This window comes from Kryptolebias marmoratus, linkage group LG24 (assembly GCF_001649575.2).
Source record: "Kryptolebias marmoratus isolate JLee-2015 linkage group LG24, ASM164957v2, whole genome shotgun sequence".
Taxonomy (NCBI): domain Eukaryota; kingdom Metazoa; phylum Chordata; class Actinopteri; order Cyprinodontiformes; family Rivulidae; genus Kryptolebias; species Kryptolebias marmoratus.
In genome coordinates, this window is record NC_051453.1 from 19,963,780 (window position 1) to 19,983,195 (window position 19,416).

Below are 19,416 nucleotides of genomic sequence, written 5' to 3' on the forward strand. Positions count from 1 at the left end.
TCTATTTTCTTGATGTAAATCACTTTTTTTTGGATGATTACTTTCTCTGGAATCGGATGCTGTGCAGCTAGAAGGATTTTTACTGAAGCCTTTTTACTTTTGGACATTTTGTTATGATGCGTAACCATGACAACAAGTGTTAAATGTGAAGAACCCTGAAATCCAGTCATGGCCAAAACCAAGCAGACCTCCCATAAATCCACCGGAGGTAAAGCTCCCAGGAAGCAGCTCGCCACCAAAGCAAGGCTCACCTGGTGGGTCTCTTTGAGGACACCAGGGCCGAGGACACATAGGGACAGAACGCTACAAGAGACCCTTCCTGCTCACAGCCATCAACTCTTTAACAAAACCAGGATTATGAGCTACAACAACATTTAATTTCCCTTTGGAATTATTAAAGTATTTTTGAATTTTAATTGAATTACAAAGTTAGTTCAGCTGAAATATTACAAAACTCACACCAGAAGTGACCACAGATTTATGAAATTCTAGATCAATAACCATGTTGTGAAAAACTGACAGCGATGTGAAGGTTTATAAAAAAGTGTTTGATTGAAGCGGCAGCAATCCATTTTTATCTTTGCTGCGTTCAGACTACCCGTTAGGTTGTCAGACCTGCTGCACGTAAATTATTCTTTCAAACAGAAGACATTCAAATTATATTCATTGTTCATGTTTTCCACAGAACAAAACTTTAAAAATGGCTGGAATATCCTTTGTATTAGAACAGAATTCATAACTAAACTTTATCACTTTCCCGTCATTCAGGAACTGAAAATGAAAATGTTGTTGGTCCAAACCAACGTGACTGTGTAACAGTGTTGTGTTGTCCTCTATGTCTCCAACTCACCACGCTCTTGATAACCTCATCTTTGCCGTCATGTTTCTGGACCTTGAGGAGGTGATAGCTGAAGTCGAGGATGTCGAAGCGCCTGTGCTGGCCCAGGAGAGCGATGATCATGCAGCCCGCCCAGTGGAGGCCGTCTCCGAAGCACTGCCTAAGGAATGGGGAAAGGGGACGTGTGAGCAAACATCTGGCACCGTATGTGCAGGGCGGATGTGCGGGCTGTGGCACTCACTCCACTGTGAACTCGTGCGCTCCCACGGGGATGCAGTACACAAACTGCATTGCGCTCCAGAGGCGGTGGAACTCCACGCATTCGTCCACGTGCATCACACCGTTACTGGGCAACGGCCCGCGCCAGATGGGGTCGTCCAAGAAGCCTCGCACACGCGCGAGGATTACTTCGAACATGGACAAACCGCAGCACAGCCTCTCCTTGGTCAGCAGGTCACCTTCACGCGCAATGGCTATTTGCTAAAGGAAAGGAAAGCAAAAAAAGTCAGTCACGAAGAACCAGGGATATTGATCCAAATTAAAATACTCATGGCCTCCAGACACATTCACACTGGTTCTACCTGTGGGGTTCCAAGGCGCTCTATGAGTGGGACCATGTGCAGCGCTGTGTATTTGGCCTCCAAGCGCTTCATCTTGGCATCCAGGCGTTCCCCTTCTACAGAACAAAGGAAACGGACGACTAAGCATGTTTCACTGCTCACTTGAACACAGGTATAACTTTTGTAGCGCTGATGTCACGACTTCCCAGGGAGAGCTCAATCTTTATATATGGCAGAGGGAATTTGAGTGCAGTTAATGTTAACTAATTCCTGTAAAATTTGTTAATGTTTAGTTTAGTTACTATTTTGACTGTTTTAGCTCATGCTTAGATATGTCTGGTTTCATGATTTTATTTAGATTATCCTATATTCCATTTAGATTACACATGATTCATTTAGATTAGACATGATTGATGTGTTTTCCTTTTTTTGTGTTTCATTGTTTCATTATGTACTGATTCTGTTTTTGTTTCTGTTGTAAAGCACTTTGGATCGCCTTGTTGCTTAAAAGTGCTATATAAATAAATCTCACTTCACAATCTCACTAAAATAAAGCAAAACTATTACCTCATCCTACTTAAAAGTACTGTCTGCATCTCTTAACCTCCATGGCTCACAGGAGTAGTTTACATTGGGCTCAAGTGTTGTCCAAACTGCTACAAAAGATCCCTGAGCTACACCTTTGCTCTGTGATACACACTCACTAGCCACTTTATTAGTTACACCTTGCTAGTACCGGGATGGACCCCCTTTTGCCTTAATCCTTCGTGGCATCGATTCAACAAGGTACTGGAAACATTCCTCAGAGAGTCTGTGTGATGCTATCATGTCAATATGGACCAGTTGTTGCAGATTTGTCGGCTGCACATCCATGATGCGAATCTCCCGTTCCACCACATCCCAGAGGTGCTCTGTTGGATTGAGATCTGGTGACTGTGGAGGCCATTCGAGTGCAGTGAACTCATTGTTGTGTTCAAGAAACCAGACTGCGATGATTTGCACGTTATCCTGCTGGAAGTAGCCATCAGATGTGTACAATGTGGTCATAAAGAGATGGACATGGTCAGCAACAATACTCAGGTAGGCTGTGGCGTTGACACAATGCTCAGTTGATACTAATGGGCTCAAAGTGTGCCAGGTAAATATCCCCCACACCATTGCACCACCACCACCACCGTTGATACAAGGCAGGATGGATCCATGCTTTTATGTTGTTGACGCTAAATTCTGACCCTACCATCGAATGTCGCAGCAGAAATCGAGACTCATCAGACCAGGCAACTTTTTTTCCCAATCTTCCATTGTCCAATTTTGTGACCCTGTGCAAATTGTAGCCTCAGTTTCCTGTTCTTAGCTGACAGGAGTGGCACCCGGTGTGGTCTTCTGCTGCTGTAGCCCCATCTGCCTCGAGGTTCGACGTGTTGTGCGGTCAGAGATGCTGTTCTGCATACCTCAGGTGTAACGAGTGGTTATTTGAGTTACTGTTGCCGTTTTATCAGTTCGAACCAGTCTGGCCATTCTCCTCTGACCTCTGGCATCAACAAGGCATTTGTGCCCACAGAACTGCCACTCACTGGATATTTTCTCTTTTTCTGACCATCCTCTGTAAACCCTAGAGATGGTTGTGCGTGAAAATCCCAGCAGATCAGCAGTTTCTGAAATACTCAGAAAAGCCCGTCTGGCACTAACAACCACGCCACATTCAAAGTCACTTAAATCACCTTCCTTCCTTCCCCATTCTGATGCTCAGTTTGAACTGCAGCAGATCGTCTTGGTCATGTCTACATGCCTAAATGCATTGAGTTGCTACCATGTGATTGGCTGATTCGACATTTGCTTTCATGAGCAGTTGGACAGGTGTACCTAATAAAGTGGCCGGTGAGTATATATTTTTTCCAATACCAGTGCACTCATTACTACTCGCTGCCATGAAAGGTTGGTGATCATGCAGTTGCATGTGTATCTGTGTGTGTGTTTGTCTATTAGTGAGATATCTCATGAACCAGCGGCTGGATTAGTCGCCACAGCTAATCAACCTCAGCAAACACAAAAATGGCTTATAAGTCGGTCATTTTTAAAGATATTGAACTGAAATTTGGTTGGTAGTAGCTGAGAGTCAAGCCCAATTCCTCGGATAAAATATACTTAATTGTCCTTTACTTACCTTTGACATGAACTCTGGGAAGAATATTCTGGAACGGTGCAGCGTGCAGCAAATCACAAACTTCTTCCTGCGACTAAAACAGACACCAGAGACGTTCAACAGCTGCCGAGCACAAACACAAGACCAGACTTTCACGCTGCAGCCGGATGGGATTCGTACCAGACTCTGCTCACTCAGCAGGCAGAACAAGATGGCGTTTCCCACCTCCCTCAGGTTCTGGAAACACACCGTCTTGAGCTCAGCGTACTCAACAATATCCTTCAGCTGGTGGTGGAAGAACTCCAGAATCCCTAAAACAAAAAAGCGGCCACGTTACCTCCCACCTCTGTCACCCAGTTAACAACCTTAAAGGTGTAATGATGTGTTTTGAATCTAACAATCACTTAAAAACAAACACATTTTTATGACTTTCTTTGAGTCTTGCATTTTAAATTATTAAAAGATCGAAAAAAAGACTAGGGTCTCTTTGTCATTTTCCGTGATCACTCGGAAGTGTGACGTATGGAGAGCTGAAAACACAGGAACTCGAACAAGACAGTGAACAGTAAACACTGATAACGTGGGGGTGAAATGGTTCAGTTTGTTGTAATTAATTGTCTAAATCGACCCAAAACTCCAACAGCCGAGTCATTTTTCAGCTTCCCAAAGGACAAGAAGGTTTGATGGTTGTGGTTAGTTTAGCTCCTGGTGAAAATTACAAACCAAAGTCTGGAGACTGACTGTGGAGTTAACGTTTTAAAGAGGAGCACCTGAAATACAAACCTTCAATATTACAGTCCAGTGGCTTCTTGTCGAAACAGGAAGAACTTATACCAGGAGCTGTCCCGACTAAGAAGGCAGATAGAGAGGTCAAGACGCAGAAAGAGCGAGGAGCCTACCGCATGTGTGCTAGAGGTATGTAGACCTGATAATCATGAGATCATTTTCTGACTCAGTGAAACTTGCTCTTGACAAACAAATATAGTGACAGTGTATTGGTTTGGTTATCAGGAAATTCTGAACACCCAGAACAGATACAGTTCACTGTCACAGTGTAAATATAAAATGTTACCCGTGCTGCAAAATGAGTCCTAATGCTCACAGCTGGCAGTGAAGGAAAAGTGAAGATATTGATTTTTGCCGTAAAAGAGATTAATTTAAAAAAAAGTCTATAAAGACATAATCTAGCGATCCATCCATCTATTTTCTTTACCCGCTTCTCCTTACTGGGTCGCGGGGAGCTGGTGCCTGTCTCCAGCCATCACTGTGTGAGAGAAGGGGGACCCTGGACTAACTAAAATAGCAAAGAATCTATCTAATCTCCCTTTAAATCAAAGTTTTTTGGTTTTTTTTTAAACAAGTATGTCTTCAGAGATAAGCCTTTTAATTTAGTTAGTTTTCTTTAAAACAAAAACAATTTTTCTCTGTCAGCTGCTGAAGTGATGGGAACCTCCTTGAAGTCAAGCTTAGGGGCTCCCGGCAGCATCACATCAAAAAAAAAAAAAACTCCTTAGTGTCCTACAGCGGACTGCCACCACTGGCCATGGCACCGATGATGTCACCGACCAAGGATGGCAACAACCGCAAAACTCTAAAAACAAGTCAGGAACTTTTTAAATCAGATTTTAAAATCAGGACCACTGTAGTGTTTTATGCAAGTGTTTAACTAATCGAAAAACACAAAAACACATTATTTTTAGATTTTCTTTCATTTCACCTTTAAAAATGTCCATCACAGGGCTAGATAGGCACAAGATATCAAAGAGAAGAGTTCTGTGTGATTCAAGGGGACGTTTTTACCTACCGGGAGAGCCATACTCGTGGCGTGGAAGCCTGCAAATCTTGGGCATCACCTCCATCAGAGTCTTCACATACTGCAATATGGTTCCCTGAAGCTGCACAACCAAGAACAAACAAGCTGAAACTACTATATTTCTGTAACTTTAGTAACATGAACAAGTAATAAAAAAATGTATTTTCTTCACTGTGACTTTCTGGATTGAATGTTCCAGCTCTGATGTCGCACCCTTCAACACACAGTTACTACCCCTCCTCATCCTCACCAGGCTCTTGACGACTTTAAGCAGCTCCTCCATCACCACGGCGATGCCCTGGTAGCCCAGCAGTCTGCACATGGCTTTAATGTGTGGGGGGCCCACAAAGTTCCTGTAGGAGCTACATATGCTGGTGTATGCCAGGTTCAGGGTCTACAGAGGAAAAAATGAGCAAAATAAGAAAAAGTTAAACACCTGAATATGTGTGGTGTCGGTTAATTGCATGCAGTGATCCAGGATGAATACTGAAATAATAAAAAGAGGGTTATTTTTTGTTGTCTTTAGAATATGATACCCAACATATGTTATTTCAAAAACCTATCACATGTGGTCAGTTTTAAACTTTACATTAGTTGATCCTCACTAGAAAGTCACTTAACAGTCACTGTCAAAGGTTTGGGAGTCTCGGGGTCTGGTCTCTGCTTTTTGCAGATGATGTGGTTCTGTTGACATCTTTAAGCCATGACCTTTAGCGTGCTCCGAGTGGTTCACAGCTGAGTGCAAAGCGGTCGGGATGAGTCAGCTCCTCCAAGTCTGAGGCTGTGGTTCTCAGACGGAAAACGGTGGATTGCCCCCTCTGAGTCTGGGGTGAGTTTTTTGCCTCGGTGACGGTAGAACAAAGCGGGAGATGGACTGATGGATTTGAGCTTCCACTGCAGGAATGAGGAGCGTTCCTCTGGCCTGTCGTGATAAAGAAGGTGGTGAGCCGAAAAGCAAAGCTCTCGATTTATTGGTCTGTCCATGTTCCAACCCTCCCCTAATGTCACGAGGTACAGGCTCATGACCAAGAGAACAAGACCCCAGACACAAGCAGCTGAAATGAGCTTCCTCTATACTATAGGGAAGCCTTAAAAATAAGCTCCATCATCCAGATGAAGCTTGGAGAAGAGCCACTGCTCGTCCACACTGAGGTGGTTCAGGCATCTGAATAGGATGTCTCTGGGTGCCCCCATATGGAGGTTTTCTAGGCAGGTCCCTCTAGGGCAGACCCAGAATTTGAAGGGATTACACATCATCTCAAGCCTGGAAACACATTGGGATCCCTGAAGAGGATGTCTGGGCTTTCCTCCTGAACTTCTAACCTCAGAAAACGGATGGATTGATGAATTTTGACTCCATATTTAATGACAGATTGGAGGGCTGTTTGGAGGTTTTGCTGCGGGACTGAACAGTTGGACAGTAGATAAACCAGCTGAAATACATGTCATCTCCTTCTGGGCTTCACCACTAAAAAAACAATGGCCAAGTCCAGAGATCAAGAGAAAAAAAAATAGACGTACATTACTACAATGTCTCTAGATTAACCAGCTAGAAAATATAACATTCCTTGCATAAAATACGACCCAGAGATGACCCACAAAATGTCCACAAAAAGTACTTTTCAAATTTTTTCTAACATCCGAAGCAGGAGGGTTTAATTCCCTCTCCTGCTGCTGTCGCTCTAATCCAGCAGCACTCCCTCTAGTGTGGCAGATTCTGAGATAAAGACACACTGATCTCTGCTTCAGTCCCACACAGCAGCACCCAGCGTTGCTTCCTTTTACCCAGCCAGGAGGATGGAATAGAAGACCGAGAATCAGCAGCGCCAGAAAATCGAATCAAATAACTCGGGGCGCACTACAGTCTGGTATGGTCATCACGTGGCGGCTGTCTGTTTCCCGGTAAGTCAGCCTTTTATCCACATCGTGCTCAGGAAAGATGAGTTTTGTTAGCAGCTGATGTAACAGAGATTTGGAAGCAAATACTGAAAAATCTGCTTTGGGTCAAAAAGTATGATATTTTCTATAAGCCAGGGGGGAACTGCATATTTTTGGAAGTAAAACTAGAACCTGTCTAGATGGTCTTTAAGAGTTTAGGGTTGACAGATCATCACCAAACTCATAACAGGTGACTCACAGAACAGATAAGCCTCTTCACCATCCATCCTGCATTATGTAATTCACCGAACATCTGCACACACACTCTTCTTTATCCCGGTACTTCACAGATAATCCTTTGTACAATGCTTATTAATCTCTCATATTGTTCCCCCCTTTCTTTAGGGATTTTTTTTTTTAAAGATACAAAAGGCAATCAGTTCTATGGCACTGATGTTTTTATTATTTATGCTGGAGTAAAACTGGTTTGGAAAGGGATGTATAACAGTCACATGTTTTAATCTGTGTTTACGTCACCTCTTCTACAGTTTGGTTTGAAACTGGGAGCATACGGCTATAAACCCAGAGGAAACGTTTCACTCGTACTGTCAGCTTTTCACAATGAGTGTAACAGTCTACAACATCTCCTCCACCTCAGCCAGGGTGAGCTGGCCGGCGTCCCCCACCTGCCTGGACACCTTCTACAGCGTCATGTACGACCCTAACTGGAACGGTTTGCTCATGGGCTTCACTCGGAAAAGCTTCAAGCACGAGGAGCGCATCCCCGTCAGTCAGACCAGCACCCACCTGGCCAACCTCCTCCCCCAGACCGCCTACTTCTTGTGCGTGACGTGCCAGGCGGCCAATCCGGTGCGGGACCAGTGCCAGGTGTTCAGCACTCAGAGTGAGAGCAGCGAGGGCCACGACAGGGCGAGCTGGGAGCTCGCCGTGGGCGTCTGGCTGACCTGCTGCCTCCTGCTCCTGGTCATCGCCGGCGTCCTGCTGTGGGGTTGCCTCCGCAACATGTGCTCCATCATCCCGAGGCGAGCTGCTGACGGCTGCACGGTGGTGGCCAACTCCGCCCGCCAAGACGTGTCGGAATCGGGACGCCTCTTCACGCCCAGAAGCAACAGCGAGGACAGCATCAAACGCGCCACCATCATCCAGCCCTCGCTTATGTCGACGCAGATCTCCGGCCACGTAATTACCCAAGACCATGAGGATGTTCGCTAAGCTGGCTGACAGCGAGCCAGCTTTAATCGACTGGATTAAGGTCATAACACTATTGTTTTGCCCTGGCTGAATTGTCACTGTGCATTTTTTACCCACAAATGAAAACTGTATTTGTCTTAATGATACATATTTACATTTGAACCATTTAAATCAATATTCTTGCACCAAGAAATTAAATATATAAGCTGTTCCACTGGTTTATATTTGTAAAAAAGAAGCTTAAATGACTTACCTTTTTGTTCTTGTGATTCACCAAAATTCTTTCTTTTTTTTTTTGCATAAAGATATCATCCCTAATTAATTCTTTGCGCACCATGTTTCCCATATTATAGCGCTCCCCTTGTACTCTATAGATAATTCATACTTTGACGTGGGTAACATTTGGCTGCAACACATGCTTGTGCACAGCTGGTCGGCTCATAGCAGAAGTTAATTTAAAAAAAAAAAATCCTCTGCTCCTGGAAGTAGAAGTGAGGCTTTTTTTTCTGGGAGCGACGATAAAGAGAAAAATGCACTCACCTTTGACCCGTACAGATAGTGAGGCTGAGCGTTGGGAGGCTTATCCCTCTGGAACGCCTGAGAGAAAGGCAGGATGGTCCGGACAAACCTAAACCCACAGGAGATTATTTAAGCACGTATTGCTGCTTTCTGTTCGTATAAAAGGACACAATAAGAGATCGCAGAAAGCTAAAAGAAACCAAAGACTGTCTGCAGTTCCTTATGCAGTGACTACCAGCTACAATAACACAAAAGGAGGGCATTTCACTGTATTCTGGAGACTTTGGTGGACCACAGTTTGATAGGTACAACTTTCTGGGCCAACTTAACTAGTTTATTATTTGTGATAGGAATATAGATGTGAGCTCCAGGGAGCTGGACAAATTGAGCTAGAAAACATCTTACTGATTATAAAAAAGGTTCCCTTTTATCCACAAATCTCTGCTGACAAATTAAGAGCCTTTAGGTCAGCAGTTCTGTGAAAATGTGCCGTGCACCTGAGTGTTGTGTTCACGTCAGTATTGATTGGAAAGTGTTTTAATAAGCAAAAGAATGCAAACAATCTCAATCACTGCACTCAAAAACCAGATGTTAGATTGGGTTTTTTTTTGACAAATATGAAACATATAGCTGATGCTTCCAACTTAAACTTTGGTGACTTTTCCAACAAACAAGTTCAACATGTGTTTGCCTGGCTGCTCCTTGTGAAGTCTGCTGTAATTTAAATATTTATTCAATAGATAATTGATAATCTCTCTTTTCTAAAGCCAAAATTCACGACCTCCAGTCTTTCCCAACTGTCAATATTTACAGTTTTACTTGTGTTATGACTTGCTTTACGGTCTGAGTCATTTTCACTTCTCTCTTCATTTTTGTTTCCAAAATAATTCTAAAATAAAAAAAAAAATAAAAAAATAAAAAAATTAGCTTAACAACTTGCAACTTCTACTTCTGTTTTGCTGGAACCAATATGAGAAAGAGCATTTAAAAAAATACAAAATAAACTTGTATCCATGTAAATATGATAAGATGGATCAGATAAACAGGATCACATGATGCAAGTTCGTTGCACTGCTCAGTTGGGATTAAGGCTTTGCTTCTGCTGAAATGGGAATTAGCATCGATTTGTTTGAAATACTTTGAATTTTCAGTGATGGTGATCATGTTTTCGTTTGGGAATACCACAAAGCTGGTAATGCATTCACATCAAGCAGGACTAAAGCATGCAGATTTTAAAAATCACCTTTTATAAAAGCATCTACCTCACGTTGACAATTCTATATATTATTTAACTGGAGCGATTTTTCCTAATAACTAGCATAAATTAGCAAAGTAGTTACTGCACTGAAACGTGTCCAGGCTCACCAACCTGTTGGTTGAACCATTGTAGCAATAGTTGGGCAGGAAGTCATAGTTGAGTTCCCAGAAGACATGGAGAGTGATCCTGCCGTACGGGGCTGACACGTTGTGGTTGGCCTCGCGGAACATGGCGTCGAAGCTGTCCAGGGTCACAAACTTACTGAGGAGTTTGTGCGTCAAGCGGTTGATCTCCAGAAGACCCTCCAGTTCCTTTGCCCAAGTAATACAAATTAAAATCGCTCCAAACGGCACACACATTTCATATTGGTTTCTGGATGTTAAACTGAAATGGGATACCATTACTGAGGTGAGGTCCTCACTCTCAAACCGGTTGATTGCGAGCTCCAGAGATTTGTGAAGAGCTGCCGAAACTCTCTGAGTGATGAGTCGGTTTAGGTCAATGGAGCGGCCCAGGAGCTACAGAGAGCGTGCTCGGTTAGGAAGGGAGACACTGCACGACGCAACATAACGAAGGCGGCAACACGGAGAGATCTAGATCCGTGGCAAGTACAGGACTCACCTGGACGTGGCGCTGCTTCAGCAGAGTCTCGTAGCGATTGGAGGCAGGCCAGGGAATGTTGGCCCCCTGGTTCTTGCATTCGCTCCTTAAACGTTTGTCAAGCAGAAGACTAAAGGAATTCAAACAGACAAAAAGTCAAAACCTGTAACTAAATAGAGATTTTCAAAGCCCTTTGCTCAGGAGCGGAGTGCTGAGCAGCAGTTATTTAACATCAAATATTTGCCCAAATCCTTATATGCTTATTATCCAAGTGACAAATAATTAATTTGTTTTAAGAGAAAAAAAGGCATTTAACCACACTTTGTTTCACTGAATTAAAGGAAATTAATTAATTTCCAGGAGGTGCTTTTGGACCAGAAATTTATATAATTTAATCTCTGAGGTTACAAGGACTGTTAGTTGTACTGTGGACGCTTGCTTTCGCACAGCCAGGGGAGTGCAACACTTAAGGCCTTTGCAAACTCCATGAGAAGTCACAAAGTCAGCTCTCATTCAAAAACTGAGTCATTTTGTTCACGTAGCAGCTTCATCCGCCGCTTTGCAACACGAGGCTTTAGCCAAACTTTTTCTCACAGGGGTTAGCGCCACGTTTTGTGGGATTAGTCAGAAGTTGCGTGTGTGTTTATGTGGGAAAGCCGGAGAGCTTTAATGGAGTTAATGTGCTTCTACTGCTCCGCTGGGAAGCAGCTGTTAGAAAACACAGCCATCTTTACAACTGTTCCAGCAAAACTTATAAACCTATGAACTTAATAGGTGTATAAGTTTTGCAGAGACAAAAGGCTGCTCTTCTTGGCTGTGACTGTCTCAGTCGGTTTAATGAACACATCTGGTCGGGATAAGGGAAGCAAAATGCTGTTCAAGGACAGGAGAGCTGGCAAATCGGGTGGGAAGAGACCCGTTTTAACGCTGTAGGAGGAGGGAGGAGCTCTAGTCCGAGTGTCTCATGGACTACGAAAGACATGCATAAATGAACGTCTTGCAACCATGTGACCGCGATCCGAAGCTTTTAGTCCATGCACCACGTCGCTTATGAGTGTCGTTCAACAACAGCAACAACAACGAGGGACTTTATAGTTGGGGCTCTGCATTGCGGGTCATTGGTTCTAAAAAGCTGGCTAAAAAGTTCTAATAACATTCAGATAACAGATCGGTCTACTTAAGTCTGCCCACGTTTAAAATAAGAGCATGTCATTGCAGGCACAGATGCAGTTTGGGCAGCATCTACTTTACTAATGCAAATACAGTCTTCAATAGTGCTGGAGGGGTGTTCCGTTTGGCCAATCGGTGTACATCTATGTGTGAACTAAACATCTCCTTACATCTCTCAAGAGTTCCTATTAAGCTAAAAAAAAGCTCTAAATCAGAAGAAAAGAAAGACCAGCTAAACATGTAGTTATAAGGATCAGTGTAAACCATATTAATGTAGTTTATGTATCAAAGGGAGATGAAGAAAATAAAGATGCATCCACCAGTGGATTTATTAAATAAAGTTAGGATTATGATATATTTTTTTAATCTGTCATAGTAGTTGATAAAGATGTGTCTGTTCACTATAACTAAAAGTATATACAAACTAAAAGTTTGCTATACAGAAATTCAAGAAAAAAACAATTCTTATTTACCAAAAATACATAAGTAAAAAAAATCGTTTGGCTATTTTGTTTCAAATTTGGATTTTATTCCTTTTTTTTTTTAAGTAATTGCTAATAAACACAAAAACAAGTTCATGTGGTGTGTATTTATTTGACATACTAAAGAGATTTTCTCACGTGTCGTTTTCTTCCACAGGTAAAAGTCTTTACTATTACCTTATTATTTTGGTTTCTAATTTCCATTTTAGGGTCAGATTTACAGTACACAGATTACTTGAAATATTTTGCCGTGATCTCATCGGCTTTTAAAAACGTTCGGGTCGCTTTGCTCTTTCAGCGACTGCAGGAGTCAAAAGTTGCACTTGGGGGGGAAAAGGGAATAACCCACCTTCCAGCTAGTATCTTGTAGTGGGCAAATATCTGATCAGCCAGCTTGTAGACAAACTGATCGAAGCACAAGTTGACCTGGGAAAAAAGCAAACGAGCATGTGTGAAAAACGCACGGTAAGCTGATGACTGCACAGTTTTTTTTTTTACAGTTTTGTAATAAGAACTAAGTTACTAAGCACAAAACGAGTTTAACATGGTTTTACATTTGTCATATTTCTATAAGCTGTGAAAATGTGGTGGATGTGCAGAGATCCATGACAAAAACTAGGATTTACGATACGGCTGAAAATAATATATTGAAAAAAAAAAATCAGATTCTGTCAGAAAGATTTGCCATGACATACAAAAGACGAGGCTCCAGAATATAATCACCATCTCTTACCTCGGCCTCAATTTCATCATAAAGGAACTGCTTCTTGAATTTGGTCAGAGCGTAGTGTGCGCTGTCGTTGTATAAGTCCAGAGGATACAACACATACCTGTAAGGGTTAAAAAACAAAATGTTCATTAAGTGTCATTAGTTCAATTTAAAGGTTATACAAGATACCAAGGGTGCAACGGTACATGTACTAGTACGGAAACATCCTGTTACTGATGTCAGGATACAGTCTGTGCAACAATATGTTAGTCCCATTACTGTTTTCAACTGGAGGGACATATTTTCTAAAGCACTCTACACCAAAGCAAAGCAAAAACAAATAATTTAGACAGCATATCGGAGCCTGTTTGTTCCAGATCAGGTCTAGCAGAGGAGAGCGAGAGGTAGATGTATGGAAAGCCAAAAGTCATAATTTCCACAATGTGAAATGCCTTTTGGCATTTGATAAAAGCTGGTAAATAAACCACAAGGTGTTCAGTAAACACCAACAGCACACCTAGCTTCTCAGCCTGCTTCTCACATTTAAAGATATTCAATCAAGCCTTTTTTTGGATAACAACAGAGATACCTTTTCAGTTTTTGAAATTTCTGAAACCTTTTGTTTGTCTCATGACCTGCAGGACACTGTTTACAGTTCAAATAAGTGAACTTATCTGGTCTTCTCTGAATCTATTCAAAATCCTACCTTACTGTACATGACCAGCTACCTCTGTCTCTTGCTTTTGGGAGAGTTATTATCAATTAAAAAAAAAAAAAAAATTAGGAAAATTAAACTAACATTTGGCATTTGTTTCTTTGTCTCACTTCACACTGACTCCAAAATGATTTACATGTTCCGTTATACCCCTAAGTAATACAGTAATTGAAATAAATAAATAAACCCAGACTATTATATGACAAAATAAGGCTTGCTTAATGCTAAATATGCAGGCGGATACAAAAATGGAGAAAGGTAACAACCACTGATAAGAATGTTTTAACCTTTGTGATGCCTTTTTAAACAGCGGAGAAAAGTCTTCCTCATTAAACGTAGTTCTATAAAACAAACTATTACCCAAAAGCAAGAGTGAAACTGGTTTTGGGGGCAAATATTTGAAGAGTTTCAGCATCGTGCCCCATGCCAGAGTATGTGCTTAATGGCTTATGTAAATCTGCCTTGTATGAGTGTAATTCTGCAGCAGACATTTAAAACAGGCACAAAAACATGAAGCAACAACGCCGGATGTTGACGAGGACCTCTGGCAGTTCATACAACATGAGGTTCAAACAGCCAGACCTTTGTGTTGCCACATTTAACATTTCCAACTAGCAGCTTAACGAGTGAGTAATTAAAACACAGTTAAGTGGACACTTCATGTGTGAATTGTAACTACTGGGAAATGTTACGAGTCAGAATTGTTTGGTTAAAATGTGTCTGAGATGCGGAGAAGTTCGGAGCAGGAATGTTTGAAACGCAGAAGATCTATTTACTCCATCATGGAAGCTTCCTTGGTCTCCAGAATGTGGTCGGTGAGGATCCACGGCATGGACATCTCGATGGGGAACTGGATCCTGCGGCCCATAGTGAGCTCCAGAAAGAACTCCCTGAACCAGAGCTGGGAGAGGTCACAGCACTGCTGCAAAGTTTCTGCAGGCACATTTGAGAAAACAAACAAACCAAAAAAAAAAAAAGGGCAGTGAGATGGAGAGAGGTTTCGTTAGAATGCTACCAGGACAAAGAGGAGCTACAGGAGCTCTTCTTACCGCTGAAGTTCAGCAGGTGTGTGTAAAAGAAGGACTCCTTGTGAAACTTTTCAATGTCCAGGATGGTGGGGCCCTCGAGGCTGCTGCGCAGAGTCTTCTTTGAGCCACTTTTGTCAGCAATAAGAGACTCCAGCATGGTCCTCACCATGTAGAGCTGCAGATTTAGGAGCATGAAAAGACATAAATAATGGTGCCGGCACTGGTGGTTTTCCCAAACGACACCAGGAGGCCAGCTTGTTTTTGACAGTTCACTATCACTTTCATTAATAATTAAAAAAAAAAAAAATTATAATCTTTCTTGACTGTTACTAAAAAAAACAGCTGCTGAAATTATTAGCTCAGGGCAGATTATTACAAAAGAAACAAGTAAACAACCTTGAGGCTGATAAATCTGGAAAAACAAAAAGGATGAAACAGTACGCCTGACACATACATCACTCAGCCACAGCATTAGAAGCACTGACAGGTGAAGTCAATACAACGGACCATTTTGTGGGAAACAAACCAGCTGACATTGGTAAAAAGGAAGCTGATCAATCTGTAACATGACTGCAGACATGGCTGCTTTAATGCTCTGTACAATGCCTCGAGTCCCACAGGAACAATCTGACAAAGAGTGGCTCACAGTTCATCGGGAGACAAAGACAACAAGAAAACAACTCTGAACAGTCTGAATCTTGCAAGCAGAATATCCTCGTAAAACCAAAATTGATCACAGCTCGATTTTTGTTTTTTTCCAGCAAAGGTTCAACTCTGACATGTTTGGCTGTGATACGCAGGCTTTATGAGCCTAAGTCTGATAAATGTGCATTGGCAGAGCTCGGTCTGGTAACACTTAGGTGCGTAAAGGATTAGAGCTGTGACACCGCAGCCCCCAAAATTCAGGATCACATTAACACTTACGCGTTTATACAAAGATGTAAACGAATTTAAGACTGTTTTACACAGTGATAGTCAAAATACATGTATCCAAAGCTCAGAATGGGACAGATAATGTATTTTATTAAAACAATATCTGGACTTTCTTTTAGAACATCAGTCTCACAGCCAAAACTGGAACATACCAACCAGATGAATACAAATGACTTTTTGAGATGCACTGCAACGACGACAGGGATGATTCTGTTTTTTCTTTGCCAATTTTAAAGGATTGTATATCATTGTGTTGATGCAAAGTTCTGACATTAATTCTGCCCCTACGTCTGCAACCTAAAGAACACAACCAGGATATGAGATGCTGTCAACAAAAAGTATAGACGGTAAAGCTAAATCTGGGAGAACTTCCATTAAACATTTGTAACATACAGTATGTAGAATACAGCGGCGTGTCATTCAGACAGTGCAGCTTATCATATTAAAGACAGTTGTCTGATATCTGAAATGATTAAATATGAGGCCACACCTGTGTGGTGGAGGGCCCCACGGCTCGACGAGGAACCTTAATGTCAAATCCTCCCTTTGGATCCTTCTCTCCGCGGAGAGCCGGGTCGTTGTGCGGCTCCCGGCCAGTCTCCCAGTCACAGACCGTTTTCCGGATGGCTTGAAGGACGCTGCAATGTGGACAGATAAAAAAAAAAAAAAACACAATATATGAAAATGATCGTGTACAGCAAAAAATAAACAAATAAAAGTTACATAGTGCATTTAGTTACACTTAAAACAACTACCAGTTCAAGAGAACACTATTACATCAACAGTTTTAGATGACATGGTTATTTCTGCTGAAATATCATGAAATTACAGCCAGAAGTGACCAAAAGTGCCACAGTTTCCCATATGAGCTGCTTTGAAATCTTGGAGTTTGGAGCAGTTTTAAGGTGGCAGCAATCCTTTTTGCTCTGGACTGATTCTGAACTAGCCATTAGCTCATCAGTGCTGTCAGAATTAAACTCTATTTCTCCAAACTGAGGTCGTTCAAGAAGCCATTTAGTAAAACCTTAGTGTATTTTCCGGACTATAAGGCGCACTTAAAAACCTTCAATTTTTTCAAAAAACGACAGCGCGCCTTATAATCTGGACGCCTTTTAAATGTAAGAAGTCATGATGTTTTAGTACGACTTTCGTACGACTTTGCAGCATTAATGCTCAGTTATAGTCGCGCAGGGCAATGAAGGCTTTCTGTACTTGACGCTTACGTCAGTGCAGTATCGTTTCGTGCGTTTTGAACCGTTTAGTATAGTATAGTCCGGTGCGCCCTATATATGACAAAAGTTTGAAAAAGGACCATTCGTTGACAGTGCGTCTTATAATCCAGTGTGCCCTATAGTGCAGAAAATATGGTAATTGTTATTAACTTAAAACAGCTGGAGTTTATGTTAACGGCTTTCAGAGTTATGACTTGACCTAAAGAATACATTTCAACAGAATGTTCTTCTGGTATTACTGGAATTATTTTCCCTGAGCTATGGTTCTGACCTCTGGATGACGTTCTTCTTCTTCTTGATGGCCTGCCTCAGCGGGTCACGCAGAGTCACCTGGGAAAAGTCCTGCAGAGCCGAGTAGATGGTGTGGCGGATGGCGTGGTTAAACACACTCTCCATGCGTCCCATCAGCACCTGCAGTCCCTTTATCATAGCGATCACCTGCCAAAACCGTTGGACGCCGTGAAGAACAGGACTAGTACAAGTCCGAGCGCTCTAGCGTGTACATGTCTTGTTGTGTCTGACCTCTACGAGGGCGAACTTCTCCTCGCTCGTGTAGTTGTAGCGAGTGGCCCTCTCATATTCCTCAGCATTGTCGGGGCACTCTTTGTTCGAGTATTTGTCCGTCGGGTGAACCAGTTTCCACGAGTACTGTGGGGAAAGAGAGAAGGCGACCAGACAAAAGTCATCAGTTCGTTTGTGTCTAAATGAATATAGTGGGTTTCTCCAGCATACAGTCTGTGCTTCCTCACCACTTCCATAACGTGAGCGCTCCACTGGGAGAGCAGCTGCATGCCCTGCAGGGCCAAGTCGAACAGCTTCCTGTACTCTGAATCAGTCTTCTGGGCCTCCTGACGCCCTGATCCAGTCACCACCTACACAGTCCCAAATAAACACTTTACACCCCACAACCAGAGTCCAGTACACACAGTCCTCATTTACCTCTCAGCATTTACCCCCCCAAGCTGTGAACGTAAACATTTCCTTCCCTAACGTTTTAATTCTGATCCACTTGTCTGTCAGTTAAATTTCTCCATCAGAGTCACACTAAATCATGACCCCTGGAAATCCACCGGGGCAAGACATCTGCTGAAAAGCTTCTTACATAACAGCCGGGAGTCTGTACATCCCTCACATATAAAAAGCCCTGCAGAGGTGATGGACGCTCTCTGGACTCATTCATAAAAAGGTGAGTTTGATCCGATCTAGCCCCGAATCGGCTAAAGGCTGAGTGGGTTTTAGAGTTCCACTTGAACCCTGGAGGACGTTCACACCAACCTCACTGTTGCTGTAGCGAGCGAGCTCAGAGATGAAGCGCATGTGGTCCTCCCTGATTTGAATCATCTGCTCACAGATGTTGTACTGGGGGCTGCTGGATATAGAAGTGCAGGTCCACCTAGGGATGGGGGGGTGAGACAAAGAAACATATAAACACAAAGTTGTGTACTAAGAGTCGATGGCAAAAAAAACACAAGAGCCGTCAGAACATTTCAGTCTCATCTAAACTAATCTTTACATAAAGTCAAAGCGGTTTTTCCAATATTTAGGGAGATATTTAGGTGACTCAGGGTTTCCCCCAGTGTATTATAAGCCCCGCCGCCAGGCTAAGCTCTGCTTGTTTTTTTTTATGCATGTTTTTTCCCACCCGCACCCCCAAAACTGCTACTTTTCTTTACACAGTCACACCTACTGCAACATACAACATGTCGCAGAGAAAGGGTCAAAACACGTTGGACTCCTTTTTTATTTCAAAGAGCCAAAGCAGACAAAAATAGAGTTGCTCCAGTTTGAGACCGTATTGTGAAATTGTTTTCTGAAAGATGCTAATTATTCCCATGTATCTGACCATGACACCAGGGCTACAAAATCAAGTATTTTAGTGATCAGATGTCATCAAACAACCCACTGATTGACTATTTGAACATACATTTGCTATGGAAGTGTTGCAACTCGTGATTCTTTATACAAGAACCTGTAAAACAGGATTAAGTTTGATCTTAAAGCATGTTGCAAACTTCTGCATAAAGACCCACAGAACCAATGGACTCTTAGCTGCTGAGTGCACTGATGCAGTTTGTGTTGCAGGTAACATCATTTCAATTCATGCGGTTGTGACGAGCTAATCTCGGTTTAATTTGAAGTACTTTCACTTTTCTTTTGTCTGATATGGTCCCAAGCTTTTGGCATTTACTAAGTATTTCTTGTTCTTCTGCCGCACATAATGTAGCGGAAGCATGTCGCGCAGAGGGTAAAACTTTCCCCTCGACTACTCTTTGCGATCGAGTTACTGGAATCCTCTCAGGCCTTCATGAGACATGCAGTGTTTTCC

General features: G+C 42.4%; 2 protein-coding genes across 4 annotated transcripts in view; one reads left to right on the forward strand and one right to left on the reverse strand.

Annotated features, from left to right (window-relative positions):
- cyfip1 (cytoplasmic FMR1 interacting protein 1) overlaps positions 1-19,416 on the reverse strand; it is a 34,070-nt gene that overhangs the window by 3,110 nt on the left and 11,544 nt on the right. For all 3 annotated transcript variants that reach the window (XM_017423424.3, XM_017423425.3, XM_017423426.3), the window contains exons 11-30: positions 18,366-18,483; positions 17,840-17,962; positions 17,613-17,738; positions 17,362-17,528; positions 16,349-16,496; positions 14,947-15,100; positions 14,674-14,830; positions 13,207-13,303; positions 12,823-12,899; positions 10,843-10,951; positions 10,620-10,739; positions 10,333-10,532; positions 8,985-9,072; positions 5,605-5,748; positions 5,346-5,436; positions 3,722-3,852; positions 3,563-3,635; positions 1,420-1,514; positions 1,080-1,318; positions 851-998 (exon numbers count right to left, since the gene is read on the reverse strand). In XM_017423424.3, coding sequence (XP_017278913.1) covers positions 851-998; positions 1,080-1,318; positions 1,420-1,514; positions 3,563-3,635; positions 3,722-3,852; positions 5,346-5,436; positions 5,605-5,748; positions 8,985-9,072; positions 10,333-10,532; positions 10,620-10,739; positions 10,843-10,951; positions 12,823-12,899; positions 13,207-13,303; positions 14,674-14,830; positions 14,947-15,100; positions 16,349-16,496; positions 17,362-17,528; positions 17,613-17,738; positions 17,840-17,962; positions 18,366-18,483 — 2,605 coding nt within the window. The remainder of the gene's footprint in view (positions 1-850; positions 999-1,079; positions 1,319-1,419; positions 1,515-3,562; positions 3,636-3,721; positions 3,853-5,345; positions 5,437-5,604; positions 5,749-8,984; positions 9,073-10,332; positions 10,533-10,619; positions 10,740-10,842; positions 10,952-12,822; positions 12,900-13,206; positions 13,304-14,673; positions 14,831-14,946; positions 15,101-16,348; positions 16,497-17,361; positions 17,529-17,612; positions 17,739-17,839; positions 17,963-18,365; positions 18,484-19,416) is intronic.
- On the forward strand, positions 7,147-8,628 carry LOC108240186 (fibronectin type III domain-containing protein 9). The gene is made up of 2 exons (XM_017423433.3): positions 7,147-7,256; positions 7,781-8,628. Exon 2 carries the CDS (start codon positions 7,854-7,856, stop codon positions 8,463-8,465), a length of 612 nt encoding a protein of 203 aa, XP_017278922.1. The 5' UTR covers positions 7,147-7,256; positions 7,781-7,853; the 3' UTR covers positions 8,466-8,628.

Coding starts and splice junctions, on each gene's coding strand:
- LOC108240186 (XM_017423433.3), top strand. CDS start 7,854: ATGAGTGTAACAGTCTACAACATCTCCTCCACCTCAGCCAGGGTGAGC.